Source organism: Nematostella vectensis, chromosome 8 (genome assembly GCF_932526225.1).
Source record: "Nematostella vectensis chromosome 8, jaNemVect1.1, whole genome shotgun sequence".
Lineage (NCBI taxonomy): Eukaryota > Metazoa > Cnidaria > Anthozoa > Actiniaria > Edwardsiidae > Nematostella > Nematostella vectensis.
In genome coordinates this window covers 401,626-416,469 of record NC_064041.1, presented here as the reverse complement: position 1 = coordinate 416,469, position 14,844 = coordinate 401,626, and the positions used below count along the sequence as shown (strand labels likewise).

The following is a 14,844-nucleotide window of genomic DNA, read 5'->3' as shown; positions in this document are numbered from 1 at the left end:
GTACTTGTTTCAAACACTAAACTGATTTTCAGAGACTGATTCAGCCATTTGTACGTCACTCATGAGCAAACGCGGGTTACGACACATTGATTCTCGGGTGCAAACATAATTGAAATAGGTGTAAATGAGGGAACTCGCTGAATATAACTAAGCTCCCTTCGCCACTGCCTTTTTTTAACTTTGATCGTACAGTAGACCCCGATGACTCGAACTGTTAAGCGTTTCCCTTGCGGGTTCGAATTATCGGGGTTCCACTTAACTTATTTCAATTAAATAAGCGTTTCCTCGCAGGTTCGAGTTAACGGGGTTCCACTGAACTTATTTTAATTGAACTGTTAAGCGTTTCCCTCGTGGATTCGAGTTATCGGGGTTCCACTCAATTTATTTCAATTGAACTGTTAAGCGTTTCCCTCGTGGATTCGAGTTATCGGGGTTCCACTCAATTTATTTCAATTGAACTGTTAAGCGTTTCCCTCGTGGTTCGAGTTATCGGGGTTCCACTGAACCTATTTCAATTGAACTGTTATGCGTTTCCCTCGTGGTTCGAGTTATCGGGGTTCCACTGAACCTATTTCAATTGAACTGTTATGCGTTTCCCTCGCCTGTTCGAGTTAACGCGGGTTTACTTATTTCCCTTAGTTTCTTTTCGTTCTTTCCCAGCTTGCGCAGGTACTTCTCGATCCTCTTGAGCGCCTGGGTGGTTTTCCTGGCCGCCTGGTAGTTCCTGAAGGCGGCGTCTCTCAGCTTGCTCTTCGCCTGCTGCTCATCCTGCAGCTCTACACTCGTGTCCAGGGCAAGCTCATTCTCGGTGGAGGCAAGCTCACTAATTATGCTGTCTGCGTCGTCAGCGATACTCTTTGTGACCTTTGGATAAACAATGTCCATCAGAAACGATTTTGTTCTTTATTACATTTGAAAATTCGATGGGCTTTTTTTAAAGATAATTATTCATAATCGAAGTCATTAGAGATACTTTTTTCAAACTTAGATCCTCCCTTGAAATAGCCAATGGATAACCATGAAAGCCAGCACTATCATTAGCTTTATCGCCATGATAATCAGCTTTTTAGCTTTTTATCACCATCAACTTCATCAGCTTTATCACCATCAGCTTTATCAGCTTTATCACCATCAACTTTATCTCAGCCTTATCGCCATCGCCATCAACTTTATCATCATCACCACCAATTATATCACCTTTATCATCATCAAATTCATCAGCTTTATCACCATCAACTTCATCAGCTTTATCATCACCATCAACTTCATCAGCTTTATCATCACAATCAACTTCATCAGCATTGCCATCATCACAATCAACTTCATCAGCTTTATCATCATCAACTTCATCAGCCTTATCGCCATCGCTATCAACTTTATCAGCTTTGTCATCATCACAATCAACTTCATCAGCTTTATCATCATCAACTTCATCAGCTTTATCACCATCAACTTCATCAGCTTTATCATCATCACCACCAACTTCATCAGCCTTATCGCCATCACCATCAACTTCATCAGCTTTATCATCATCTCCATCAACTTCATCAGCTTCACTTTCAGCAGCTGCATCACAATTCATCATCAATTCATTTATTATCCATTTTGTCCAGGTACATGGGCCTGCCCTCTTGCCCTTTAGCGTACATCCGATCTCCACGCCACCATCGTCATACTTATACCCTATACATTTTGTCTATTATATCACCATTATCATCATCATTATTTTTGGTCCCGTGTCAGTATCAGTAAACTTCATTAGCTTTATTTTACTATTATTTTGATCAGAAACAATCATCGATTGAGGTTTTAGTGATATTCGGATTAATAAATGTCAGAAAAGTGGATTCGGGACAGGCCGAAGGCCGAGATTCCACTTGACGAGACATTGTTGGTTATGATGATCATGTTGACGTGATCATCATCATCTTCAGAAATCTTCGGATGTTTCGGCAATGTTACATTTATCATTATCTGTTATGGTTGACCATTATGATAAATGATCATCACTATCTTCACCTCCTTATAACCACTTTACCTCTGCGCGGTTCTCATAGGTCGTGTTAGCGTCATTCAGGGCCAATATCTTGGCGCCGTCTATCTTAGTGATGATGTTATTCATGGCTAAGATCTGCTGGTATGTCCGCCTTTGTCTATCAGGCGTACTGCGTATGGCAGGGCTAGGGTTACCAGAAATGGTAAAACTGCTAGTGCGCATGGCTGGATGAGGGGAACTGCTGTCAGAAGTAGCAGAGCTACTAGTTGGGATAGTTGTGGCCATGACAGAATAGGAATTACCGCTGCCAGACCGAGGGATACTGGTACGTAGGACTCGTGCGGCTTTTCTCGTCACATCAGCACCTACATTATTCTCAATGGCATCCAGGACTTGAGCTTTTACTGCAAAAATCAAGAGAACATTGCAAGAGTGGAGAGAGACCAAGTGGACATTGTAAAAGTGAGGCAGAAGACAAAAAAAAAAGGATTGTAGAAAGTTACAGTAAAATATTTTGAGTGCTGGATGGAATCCTAACATCTCGAGCTTGAACATCCTGCTTATTATTAGAATAGAATCAAAAAGCCCAAACTGTCGCGATCTCGTACCAGAACAATGAATACAATACACCAAAAACTGGAAATCTCTGAGTCTGCCCTGAAGAAGTCTTGTTAAAGACGAAAATTTGGCAGATTCGATTTCCAGTTTTTGGTGTGCTGCTTATTATTAGAAGTACTGTTTCCTTTTAACAACTGCTAGACATATCTTCATCCCCAATATCTCGATGACTCGAACTATATCGATAATTTTTGTAAATTTGTCAGGTATAAAAACCTGACTGTATAGCTGCTTACAAAGAAAATGAGGAGACAAAACGTCACTGAAAGTGTAGATGATGATGCTGTTCTTCTTACCTTTAATTTTCTGTAATCTCTCTTTGGATTTCAGTTCGAGTTGCTTTGCCCTGTTCAGTACTCCATTCACTCGGTCTGTAATCGCATGCCCCATGCTTCCCGCAAGCGTCTTAGCCGTGTTGATATCAACATGCAAAGCATCTAGCTTTTCCGCCATCTCCTGCTCCATGGCACTGAGCTCTGAGCTGACCTTACTCTGAGCGTCGATAACACGTTTCTCAAGTTGTTGAACACGTGACAAAAATCCATCATCTATCAACATGTGACTTTCAGCCTCGAGGCCATGTTCATTTCCAGGCTCGCTCGGTTTTCGTACTTCTGGGACAAACTCTTTACCAAGATCACTTCCTTGGTTATGAATAACTTTAACCTTCTCCCCAGAGGACATCTTAGGTCTAGATGTGGAGCTTGAGGAATTGCCGTTCAGCGATATCTTTGCTAGCATGTACCCTAGGGTCAATGTCGCCTTTTTGCCCTCATTGGGCTGGCCTTGAATTCTATCACCTACGCCTACAGGCGAATCCTCACTCACTTCATGCGTACTGTTGTCAATTCCTTTTAGATTATCACTATTTGTATTACCGTGCCCTTTGATACTCTCCTCATCTTGACCATCAACAAAATCATTCCATCCTCTATTTGTATTACCGTGCCCTTTGGTACTCTCCTCATCTTGACCATCAACAAAATCATTCCATCCTCTATTTGTTCCCTCACCCTGCCCGAAATTACCTTTCTCATTTTGCGCATCTTTCAGAATATCATTATCCATTTCAGACGTTTCTTTGCTATCATCAGTAACATCATCAGCTTTACTCCACCCTCCATTCCGGTCGAGTCTTTCTTTATGATGTATCCTGCCGTCTGCTCCTTTCATATTTATTGCTTGAGGGTGAAGTGCTGGTTTTTCCCGTCCGGTTGCCATTTGTCTCCATCTTTCTAACTCAGCGATCCGTTCATGGATATGATAATCCCTTGATGACTTGTCAAGGGTATCTCCCCTCTTCAATTCCTTCTCAATTTTTCTTTCTTCTTCTTCGAGTGATTTTTTCTGGAACTCTAAGATTGCCAACTGTAACCGTGGATCTACCGGTTCTTCTTGTCGCTTTTCTTTTCCGTTTAAACTATCAGACATATCTTTATCTGAAGACTTCTCGGAGTCGGAATTTCCTGAACGTCGAAATACTCTGCCTCTTTGCTTGCCATCAAGATGAGCTGATTGTTTGCCAAAAAATATTTTCAAAGTTGCTGTTCCAGTTGTGGGTTTGTCTCTATGCGGTATGCCCGGGGTTCTATCCTTTACATTTGATGACACAGCAGGATGCACCCTTTTATTGACTTTATCAACTAAAGATGTCGGGAAGGCCTTCAAGTGTAGAAGCTGATCATGGCTTCGTGTCAGAATTCTAGTCTTCTCGTGTTTAGAGGATTTAGGAATAGTAGTCGGATCAGCTTGAGTTTTCTTGGTGTGCTCCAAGACCTCTTGAACTCCACGAAAACGTCGTGGAAACGCTGGAATACTAGGAAACTTTATTCTTTGACTATCGTAATTACTTGCGTCACCTGTTCTTATCTTCTTTAGCACATTATTATAGGTGTTCAGTACAGCGAATGACTTGTGAGTAAGGATGGTTGGAACCCTTCTGGTTGGAGCTATAGCATGCTGTGATGATTCAGTTTTTCCTCTGATTAAAAGAACCCGGTGTCCTTTTGAAATAACATTTGACGTTGAGTTCAGGGAATATGCTGCATCTAAAAATTTATGCTTTCCATTTGTATAGTTTTCTTTATTTGGAACCACCAAAAGAAAAGAAGTACCTCCAAAAGGAGGTTTAATATTTTCCTTTGTTGTTCTTTCTACCTGTAAATTAAATTTATTTTTACGAGATATGTTATTTTCTTGCGACATATGAAGGTGTTTATCTTTAGCGATATCCGCATTCCGGTGTTTCATCACACCGATTGGGACCTTTTTAAATCTCTTTATTTTTTCCATTTCTTTCGTAACTTCATTGGATCTCGTCATCGTTAACAGACTTTGACTCGTTTCTCGGTTTCTTATCTGAGTTACTTTTAATCTTCTCAAATAACCTCTCTTTCTTCCTTTGGCAAAGTGCAAACTACCATCGCCCCGTAACTTCGAGTGACGCGGTGCCTTCGACAGCAGTTTGGCCATACGCTCTCGCATTTTCCGTCTGTGCTTCTCACGCTTCGATTCACCTTTGAAAGGGTTCGCGTCTGTGAATTGACTTTCAGCCCCTGACCCGCTCTCTTCCTCGACCCAGTCCCCGCTATACTGATGAACAGAGCTGTCCTGGTCCTTACCGGCGCCATCACTCTCCTCCTCAAGGTCGTGTCTCTTTTCGCGGGCTAGCTGTGGTAGATCTCTGTCTAGTGTTAATTCTGAAAACAAAAGCAAAACAATAAGACAGTGAATTGATAGACGAGGGACGAAAAAAACAAGCATGCTACGCACGGCTCACTAATTGGCCTGTACGAGCCCACCCTCTCGCCATTGGAAAGTTCCAGGTGGTGGTTGGAGTACCGTAAATGATCTAATAAACACCCGGGGCGATTATTAAATTTCGCTGGTCCGAGTGGGGTCGTTCAATAGAAAGGAGGAGTTTTTTTATAGAGGGGCGCTCCTTACAAACTATAACAATATAACAAACCCAGGTGCAGTGGGGTTCTAGTCCCAGTCAGGATCACGTTAAATTATAGTCAGCCTAGCAAGCTGGGAGGGAGGGTAGGGGGCGTTTATTAGAGAGAGGTGTTCATTACTAAATTTTAAGATTTTTTCTTTTTTTTTTGGGGGGGGGGGGGGCATTCATTAGATAGGAGGCGTTCTTTAGATACGGGGCGTTTATGAGATCATTTACGATAGTCTGCTTCATAGCCACTGTAAGCAGATTACTGGGGAGGGTGAGGTGTCTAGCCGACCTCAGTGCGAACTTTGCTAGCATGTTCAACATGCTTCAACAAATTCGACAGCAGAGCATTGCTATGTGCTGTGATACCAATCATACTACTGGTGCCTTTCACGGGTGAGGGAAGTTCCATGTGTTGGCTTATATTTTATTTACAAGCTAAGCGGTAACGGTTCGCAGTTTCTCTACTCGCCGGTGAAAGAGATACCGGCATTTTTCAATTGAATTTGACAGAATTGCGTCCTAACTCAGCAGATACGCTATGTAGCATAGACGCAATCCTGTACTGCGTGGATTTCATCCAAGATGTAGACGCGTTAAGGTAATTTTAAGATCTTTTTCCAATAGACTGTTTTTAACATTGCAAAAAATCCGAGAGGTTTACATGGCATTATAACGGTTTAGAGAATTTGTTTCATATATGAGCAACGTTGTATGATAATTTGTTTGAGATATGTTTTGTAAAGTCGTGCAGAATTTGAAAAGACTCATGTTTCAATAATAAATGGTAGTTGCTTTTATCCAATTGTTTTGTTGTTGTTGGAAGAGGATGTTTGTAGTCAAATGTTTGCTCCAAACATAAAGTCGTGCGCTATACAGTCGAGTAAACTCGAAAAATGGATTGCAATTTATTTGTTATATATTGTTTTATTTTTAACAAAAGAAACCACTGAAAATCCAAGACACCATTTTCATTGTGAGCACTTGCTGGTGTATTTCATTTTAGTCGGATTGACAATAGCAAATTACTTAGAGTGAGTTATTATATTAAATTATACCATAAAGAGATTTTTTTATATATAACAAATTTATTTTAACATAAATTACTATATCATTACAATACAGTTACAATACAGCTTTTTTGTATATAAATAAAAAACACAACACATCTAACACTTAGCTAACAAATGTAAAACAAAAATTGCGTGGCGGCTGGCTACCATAACGGACGAGTTGGCTATACTCGTGATAAAATCGTCATTAGCGGATCCCATTTAGTGTAATGGAAATCTAGTTTGTTGTTTTCTCTCGCTAGATGAACCTCGATATCATATGTTCTTTTTAATTTCTGCAGTAAAGTGTGGGTTGAGAGGAATATATTTTTAATTTCACAGTTGTAAATAAAATATTTGCTTCTTAAAATTACGAGGTTTCGTGGAAGAGTAAGTTGAATATCTGTGAAGATTCCAAAATAGAGGACTTATACATTCAACTCAAAACTGATTCCGAAATATGTTTTTAACAATTCTTGAACTGCTCCCCAAAGTTTTGGGCAAACTAAGGAGTGTACCATAAATAGATGGTACTGTTAATAGCTCAGATTTTGTTCTCTGAACATCTTTTTTATTTTTAGATGTGATTTATAAAAACAATGACTAATTCTGTTTGTTGCAAATTCCGCTAACAGGTAAAGGTGAAGCTTATTCCCATTAATTCCTAAACAATTACATTTCATTTTTTTTGCTTTTAGCCTTGTATTCGATGATGTTGTTATACCGTAACAGTAGCTCCCATCTCTCTTGTCCAGAATTGTACACCCTGAGCTTTATTTAGCTGGGAAAAGAAAATACTGGATAGTGATAAAGAAAGTGAAATGCAGATTTTGAGTGCTGTTAATTACTTGTGTTTATGTTCTTTTTTAATCACGTCTGATATTTTCATTTAGAAGTGTTGTTTTAAATAGTTTTAAAAGTATGTAACAGTTACGTACATCATGTTTGCATTTTTGTGCTCTCTTTATAGAGTTCATCATTGGCAATAAGTTGTAGTTATCTACCGAGATCAAAATAACGTCTCTACTGCCCTCGTTTTATCCTGCCTAAATCTGTCAAAATTGGAACAATTGCAGCGATTGAAATGTTTCATATTTTAGAGCATGTAAGGATGATGTTGGTATGTTCAGGAATTCAAAGACTGCCATCACTTTTGATCCTCCACGCGTCCGTACTTGCAAGGGCAAGTTCTTTTATTGCTGATTTATCCTCTTTCTTACTTAAATCCATAGAATCCAGAAAATAACCTTGTCTCAATATATCAAAACTGCGTTTGTACATCATCCAAGAGATGTTTTTTTACAAGTAGCTTCGGATTTTTGTTGGCATCTGAAAGTACGTTTAATTGACAATACGAAGCTCAATGAACATTTTATTGAGTTATTCGTCGAAGGTAATTACTTCATAGATTATGCTCACTGAGTATCAAATTATTATCATAAAATTGGGTCATGACGGGCGGTTCAATACAAATACAACTAGATAAACTTCTAGTAGTTTCAAAAACTTTCAGACGCAATCTTAGGGAAAACCAAATACTTTACTCACCCGACGAGTGCTTCATTTGTGCGACGATAGCCAGCAACCCTAAGCCCACGATGAGCTTGTTCTTCGAGTAAAACATGAGAGGACGTCGGCAGCTTTTTAGCAATACCTTAGACCGAAGCCTAGTTCTTGCAAGAAAATTTTTCTAAGAGAATTAGATGTTCCAGGCGCAGCTATGAAATCTTGATCCACGGGCGAGTCTCGCCAACAAATGTTCACGTTTCTTGTTGTAGGGAGGTTTTTTTTTTGTTAGTAGTCTGCGAAGTTTTACACCAACCTTGTCACACTTCTCTTGAGAACGTATCGTTGATTTGTTTTTTTTTTCCTTACAGACTACTTCCTCAGTTGTTCTGCTCTTCAATTAAGGTCTTCCAGGAGGCTAAAGTCCAATGTTGCATGCAACACTTGAGACCTTCCTCACAGTAGTGGCAAATTCACACGCCCTTTGTACAGAGAGATTTTTACTCGCGATAGAGAGTTTATAAAGAGCGGTATGACTCACTAGGGTGGGGCCAAGCGACTTCGCCCAGAGATGGATAGGTCACACGCAAGGGGAGGAGACTAAAAGAGGGGTATGGAGAATCATGAACAGGGGTAAATGATACAAAAAAATAATAATACAAAAAACATCCTCCAAATGATGGCTGGATAACCACACAATCCTCCCCCTCTGGATCCTCTTCCGAAGCCACGGCTAAGTTGCTAGGACACAAATGGGACCACACATCTATCAACCGGAAGTATAACATGGACATTTTTGTAATGTTTTGCTCCAACCCAGTGAAAGAGGACGAGTCAGCTCCATTACGGTGTAACAGCTGGCCAGTGCTGCCCAAAATACCTCAAAACTCCCACTTACTCGAAGTGATTCCCCTTCCCCTAATGTACTTTGCTATATATTTTTACTCTTGATAACTCTAAATCCCGATGATCTGTTTACCTGTTTACGATTTCTCTTAAAGGCTCAATTTATCGCGAGTAAGCTACTTCCACCGAACAATTGTGCGCGCTTGGAATAAAAGTTTGAAGTCTGACAAAAAGGGGTGGGATTCCACTGTTCTTTCTACGGGTTGTAATATTAATTTTTTTTGTTTTCTTTTTGATGGTTTTTTTGTTGCGTTTTTTATTGTTTTTGTTTTAACAGTATTTTTTCAGAGCCTGCTAAATATTTTTGTATGTTTGAGTGTGATTTAATGCGTGTTCTCACCGGATCGTCGCGCTGATGTTAAAACATCACAGGTGATCATGTCAACCGCCCAGCGGGCGTCCGCGAAAACCTCGTCATCAGACCTTTTCAACAACAATAAAACTCTTGACATATCGTTACCACTCGGCAACTCCCTCGAATAAACAACTATCCCAAATAAACGCCTCGTTTGGGATATGTAAATGAGATGATTGCTGCGGGGCTTACTAAGTACTTCTTACTAAGTGTTTCTGTTGGAGGTATTCAAATTCGTTCCATGAAAGGCGGAAGAAAACAGGATTCCCTGCAGATTCCCTTTCTTAAGCCTATTAATGACAGAAACAAAACAAAAAAATGGTTAAAAGGGGAATTGAATATTACGCGATACCCGCAAGGCGATTACTGAGCGAGAGGAACCAATTATCATCAGCGGCGTAGCCAGGATTTTTAACGGGGAGGGGGGGGGGGGCAAAAGGCCCTTTCAAGGAATTTTCTCCTGTATTTTAGATAATGTCTCATACATTTACTGTATTTTTTTGGCAGATAGTAGGGGGGCCTGCCCCCCCTGGGCCACCCCTCTTGCTACGCCCCTGATTATCTCGAACTTAAAACGAACCTTGGAAAATTAATAAAAAAACGTATGAAAAATACGTTTCTTAGCGATGTCAATTCTTCAGTAGCTACTTAGTTTTTAAATGCTCCAAATAGAAGAGAAGAGAGGACACACATTATTGATGAGTTTCGGTAGTGATAGCATAAGGTGCTTCCTGGTTGGCTTAATGGATAACTGCAAAGAAAGAGTAAATCCACAGGCAACCCAAGGACTCTCTGAGTTTTTTTTATGCATACGAGAAAATTTGTGCGTTCCATTGAAAAATAAAACAACAACGTGTGACATCGTATATAAGTATTTTTTTGTTGTTTTATTTTTGTAGACAAATTGCGTAGATAACGATATTGAAAACGATTTCCCAAGTTTGATTTATTTAAAAAAAAAGAAGGGAAGATAAACAGTTGTAAAGAATTTGATAGGGGTGGTATCTTATTATTGTTGCTATTTGTACGCGATAGAGGAGATGCTTGTTGATAGGGGTGGTATCTTATTATTTATTGTTGCTATTTATACGCGATAAAGAAGATGCTTGTTGATAGGGGTGGTTATTATTGTTGCTATTGATACGCGGTAGAGGAGATGTTTATGAGACTTGGGATCATGGTCAAATAAACACCAACCTGGCTTAAAGCACTGTTCAGTATTTTTAAGTTCACACTAACAAAGTCATATTGACAAATAAACAACACCATCTGTTATTCAAAATCCTCTCATCTAGCCTGGTATCCAGTTATCATTTGAGGATATTCGCCCTGTGGAGCGCAAAGGGGCGAGTAGCCCCAGTCAACCTCGGCCATCGCGCGTTCGAAAGCAAAACCCCTCTGAATATCCCCAACTGAGAGCCTGCTAGCAGCTTTCCTTGTTCTATTGTCAAAATATGACTATTGCACATTAGATTTCTCGATGTCTTGGTGGAATTTCTCTATTCCTTCCTCGATATCTTGTAAAAATTTCCGCGCTTTGTTCATGGCCTCGCTGTTGTGTTTGATAGCCTCCTGGATCTTGTCACGTGCTTGCTTCTCGTCGTCTAGCTCTTTCTCCTCTTCTGTCTTCAACTCTTGCTCTTCCTCGTCCATATTCTTTTGTAATTCCTGCGACAATTCAAGGATATTTGAAATCATAAAAATACATGTGCCAAGACAACAGTCGATCAACCCCCTGTCCGTCATTATCAAGAACATGATAACTACCATCATCTACATCAATATCTGAATAAACATCATCGTCATCTGCAAAGTTAGCATGGACATCACATTCAGAATCATTTACTTAACAATCTTTATCATCATTTTCAAAGTGTAAATATCCCAATCAGAATCATCTACAGTCTTTACCCGTGAGTTTATGGAATCATCATCATCATCATTTTGCAACAACGACGACGTAAAAAACATCATGATTTGTATGCATCACCTTATAACTAAGCTACATAAGCGTCGTTTTCAACTGATCCAATCAGGATACGAGAATCGCAGTTTTGATAGAGACTTCGTACTCAGGAGGATTCCGTCGAGCTCTGATGAGTGAGAAAAATTTCTTTGCCTGGTGTACTAGTGAAGTTCATGTCAAGCACACTTTTCTCGACGTTTTTTTCTGAACAGCTTGATTGGGCAGACTAGAGTGCGTCGCAATTGTAAGCTTACCTTCGCGTCGTTTTCAACGACCTTTTCCCTTCTGACGGTCTCCTGTTCCGCCTGCTCGGCCTTGGACTTGGCGATAATGCGGGCGGCGTCCACTGTGGTGATCAGACCATTCTCGTCAAGAATCTCCTTCTCCTGCTGGCTCTCATGTCCCGGATGTGCTGCGATGTGCTCACGGACGCCTTTAGCTTTCTTCTCGGTGGCGCGCGCACCTACTTCGTCTTCTATGGCTCCTAATGCGCTAGAAGCCTCTGCGGGAAACGAGCATCGCAAACACCGTCAGCAAGTAATTATCAGCAGAATCCCGCTAACATCAACAGAATCCCGCTAACATGTGAAGCGCATTTGATCAGCTAGTACTAGTATATCCCTTCACTCAGTAGAATCCCGCTAACATGTGAAGCGCATTTGATCAACTAGTATATACCTTCACAGTAGAATCCCGCTAACATGTGAAGCGCATTTGATCAGCTAGTATATCCCTTCACACAGTAGAATTCCGCTAACATGTGAAGCGCATTTGATCAACTAGTATATCCCTTCACACAGTAGAATTCCGCTAACATGTGAAGCGCATTTGATTATGACCTAACGAAGTTAATTATTATTTTTTGTTTGCGCCATCTGCACATTTCCGAAGTGGCATTCGTACGCCGAAGAGTAATTTTAGCGTTTATTACTAATATAATGATGATAATAGAATAGTGCGGCCACCATGATTTCACAACCAGGTGTACTATTTATTGTTTCTATCATCACCAACAACAATATCATCTACAACATCATTCATACGATAACCAACCTTCAATGTCCTTTAATTTTTGTTCTGCTTTCTTTTTCGCATCATCGAATATTTCTTTGATTTCCTTTGTCTTCTGTTTAATCTGTTTATCTATAGCATTTATCATCTACAACAGGAAAATCCAGGATGAGAAAGAATATTTTGTCATCATTAATTTCATCTTTTTTCATCATTCTAAAAGAATAAAAACAAGCAAAGTATTGATATTAAAATAAGATAACATGCCATGGATGCGAGAAAATGATTACAATGTGTGTGGGTGTGTTTACAAAGGTTTTGGTCTATGTCTTGAATGCATGTGACACCGGCCCCTGACCGCTTTATGCAGTTGATTTTATTGGGCAGGGGAAGATGATAGATGTACCTTGGTCGCTTTTTGGAGGTTCTCGTTAAGGCTCTTTTGCTCGGCGACGAACTCATCCCGTATGCGGGTTAGGCCGGCGCCAGCTTGCACCACGGCGTCCATGCTTTTCCTCGCCGCATTCTTGATATCGCTGTTAAGCACTTTGAGGCACCGTTTGCAAGTCACTGATTTAACACAAAAGGACGTGCGTCGGGATTTTATTTTAACCACAAATACCATTTCAATATACTTGAAGTGTACATTACTGGTAGCATAGCAAACAATCTTATCATATTTAGTTATCCTGAAAGTATTTTAATATTTCAAAGTTAAGCTAAGGAAACAACGCAAGCATTGACGTATGGAAGCCAGCAATGTCGGTACTGTCTGCGTATCATGTTCGAAGGTGCCGTGAAAAGTTCTCCAACATTTTTTTAAGCGCCAAGTGAGATAAGAAGTGCCGGTAAAGCTGGTAAACGCTCGCACTACGTGTGCGAACACCTTGGCTAAGAGTCACTCTATTTTTGTGCCAGTTTTGTATTTCATGTTATTACCGAAGTAAAGTCATTTCACTTTACTCAATCGGATCCTTCTCAATCTGCATGGTCTAACAAAAAATCGTACTCGGGGATTTTATAGCGCGTAAACAGGGGGGTGCGCATGTACACAGGGGGGTGCGCTAGTACACAGGGGGGTGCGCATGTACACAGGGGGGTGCGCATGTACACAGGGGGGTGCGCATGTACACAGGGGGGTGCGCATGTATACAGGGGGGTGCACATGTACACAGGGGGGTGCACATGTACACAGGGGGGTGCACATGTACACAGGGGGGTGCACATGTACACAGGGGGGTGCGCATGTACACAGGGGGGTGCGCATGTACACAGGGGGTGCACACACATGTACACAGGGGGGTGCGCATGTACACAGGGGGGTGCGCATGTATACAGGGGGGTGCGCATGTACACAGGGGGGTGCACATGTACACAGGGAGGTGCGCATGTACACAGGGGGGTGCACATGTACACAGGGGGTTGCGCATGTACACAGGGGGTGCGCATGTACACAGGGGGGTGCACATGTACACAGGGGGGTGCGCATGTACACAGGGGGGTGCACATGTACACAGGGGGGTGCACATGTACACAGGGGGGGTGCACATGTACATAGGGGGTGCACATGTACACAGGGGGGGTGCACATGTACACAGGGGAGTGCACATGTACACAGGGGGGTGCGCATGTACACAGGGGGGTGCACATGTACACAGGGGGGTGCACATGTTCACAGGGGGTGCACATGTACACAGGGGGGTGCGCATGTACACAGGGGGGTGCGCATGTACATAGGGGGGTGCACATGTACACAGGGGGGTGCACATGTACACAGGGGGGTGCGCATGTACACAGGGGGGTGCGCATGTACACAGGGGGGTGCGCATGTACACAGGGGGGTGCGCATGTACACAGGGGGGTGCACATGTACACAGGGGGGTGCGCAGGGTGAGCGCACAACCCCCCTTGGCGGCCAAAAGTGGGTCATTTCTTATGAAAGAATCTTCAAATATTATCCTTTTTCCATATGATACCTGTGACTGCGCACCCCCACCCCCCCACCCTCAGCCAATCCTGGGTACGCGCCTGATTAACATGGCTTCTTCTCAAAGATCACACATCACACATCTTGGAATGCCAGGCTCGACACCAAGTGAATGCATGAAAACAAATTAATTTAGACGAAAAAATAAGATAAAATAAAAATTGTTCTGCGCACACCAGCAGAGCCATCAACACAACATGAACATTACACCATGCACTCAACACCACAGCTTCACGGAGATTGAATTTAAATAAAGTGTCAAAAAGTCACTTCGAGACAAATGAATTTTCCACTTGAATAACTCGCTACGAGACTCTTTCACGCATCGCCTCTCAAGTGCATAGTCTGGAGCTCACCTGTAAAAGTCTGTACTGGCAAAACGTCCCCAAGCGCCAGGATAACAACAAGCGCTAGCATTACTCTCATCCTGACGGATCTCGGCCGATAAGCCACGGAGGAGGTCATGTAATGTGTGTTTTTAGTCAGAGTCGAGAGGAGTGATT

At 41.6% G+C, this 14,844-nt stretch overlaps 2 protein-coding genes and 1 long non-coding RNA gene across 5 annotated transcripts; 1 reads left to right on the top strand and 2 right to left on the bottom strand.

The window, feature by feature from the left end:
• On the bottom strand, window positions 1-8,572 carry LOC116607005. 3 transcript variants are annotated; one of them, XM_048731490.1, is made up of 5 exons: window positions 8,159-8,496; window positions 2,911-5,313; window positions 2,039-2,400; window positions 573-864; window positions 1-448 (listed from the first exon to the last, which is right to left on the bottom strand). In XM_048731490.1, exons 1-4 carry the CDS (start codon window positions 8,232-8,234, stop codon window positions 586-588), a joined length of 3,120 nt encoding a protein of 1,039 aa, XP_048587447.1. In that variant the 5' UTR covers window positions 8,235-8,496; the 3' UTR covers window positions 1-448; window positions 573-585. The 3 variants fall into 3 exon arrangements, with proteins under 3 accessions (XP_048587447.1, XP_048587448.1, XP_048587446.1); XM_048731491.1 differs by having other exon boundaries at window positions 1-864; window positions 8,433-8,572; XM_048731489.1 differs by having other exon boundaries at window positions 1-864.
• Window positions 5,757-9,195, top strand: LOC116607010. Its single transcript, XR_004292184.2, has 2 exons — window positions 5,757-6,159; window positions 8,488-9,195. It is a non-coding gene; the product is annotated as an uncharacterized LOC116607010 (long non-coding RNA).
• A 1,113-nt stretch (window positions 9,196-10,308) lies between these two features.
• Window positions 10,309-14,844, bottom strand: LOC116607006 (cilia- and flagella-associated protein 57). Its single transcript, XM_032368917.2, has 5 exons — window positions 14,698-14,844; window positions 12,761-12,924; window positions 12,397-12,502; window positions 11,598-11,845; window positions 10,309-11,045 (listed from the first exon to the last, which is right to left on the bottom strand). Exons 1-5 carry the CDS (start codon window positions 14,804-14,806, stop codon window positions 10,836-10,838), a joined length of 837 nt encoding a protein of 278 aa, XP_032224808.2. The 5' UTR covers window positions 14,807-14,844; the 3' UTR covers window positions 10,309-10,835.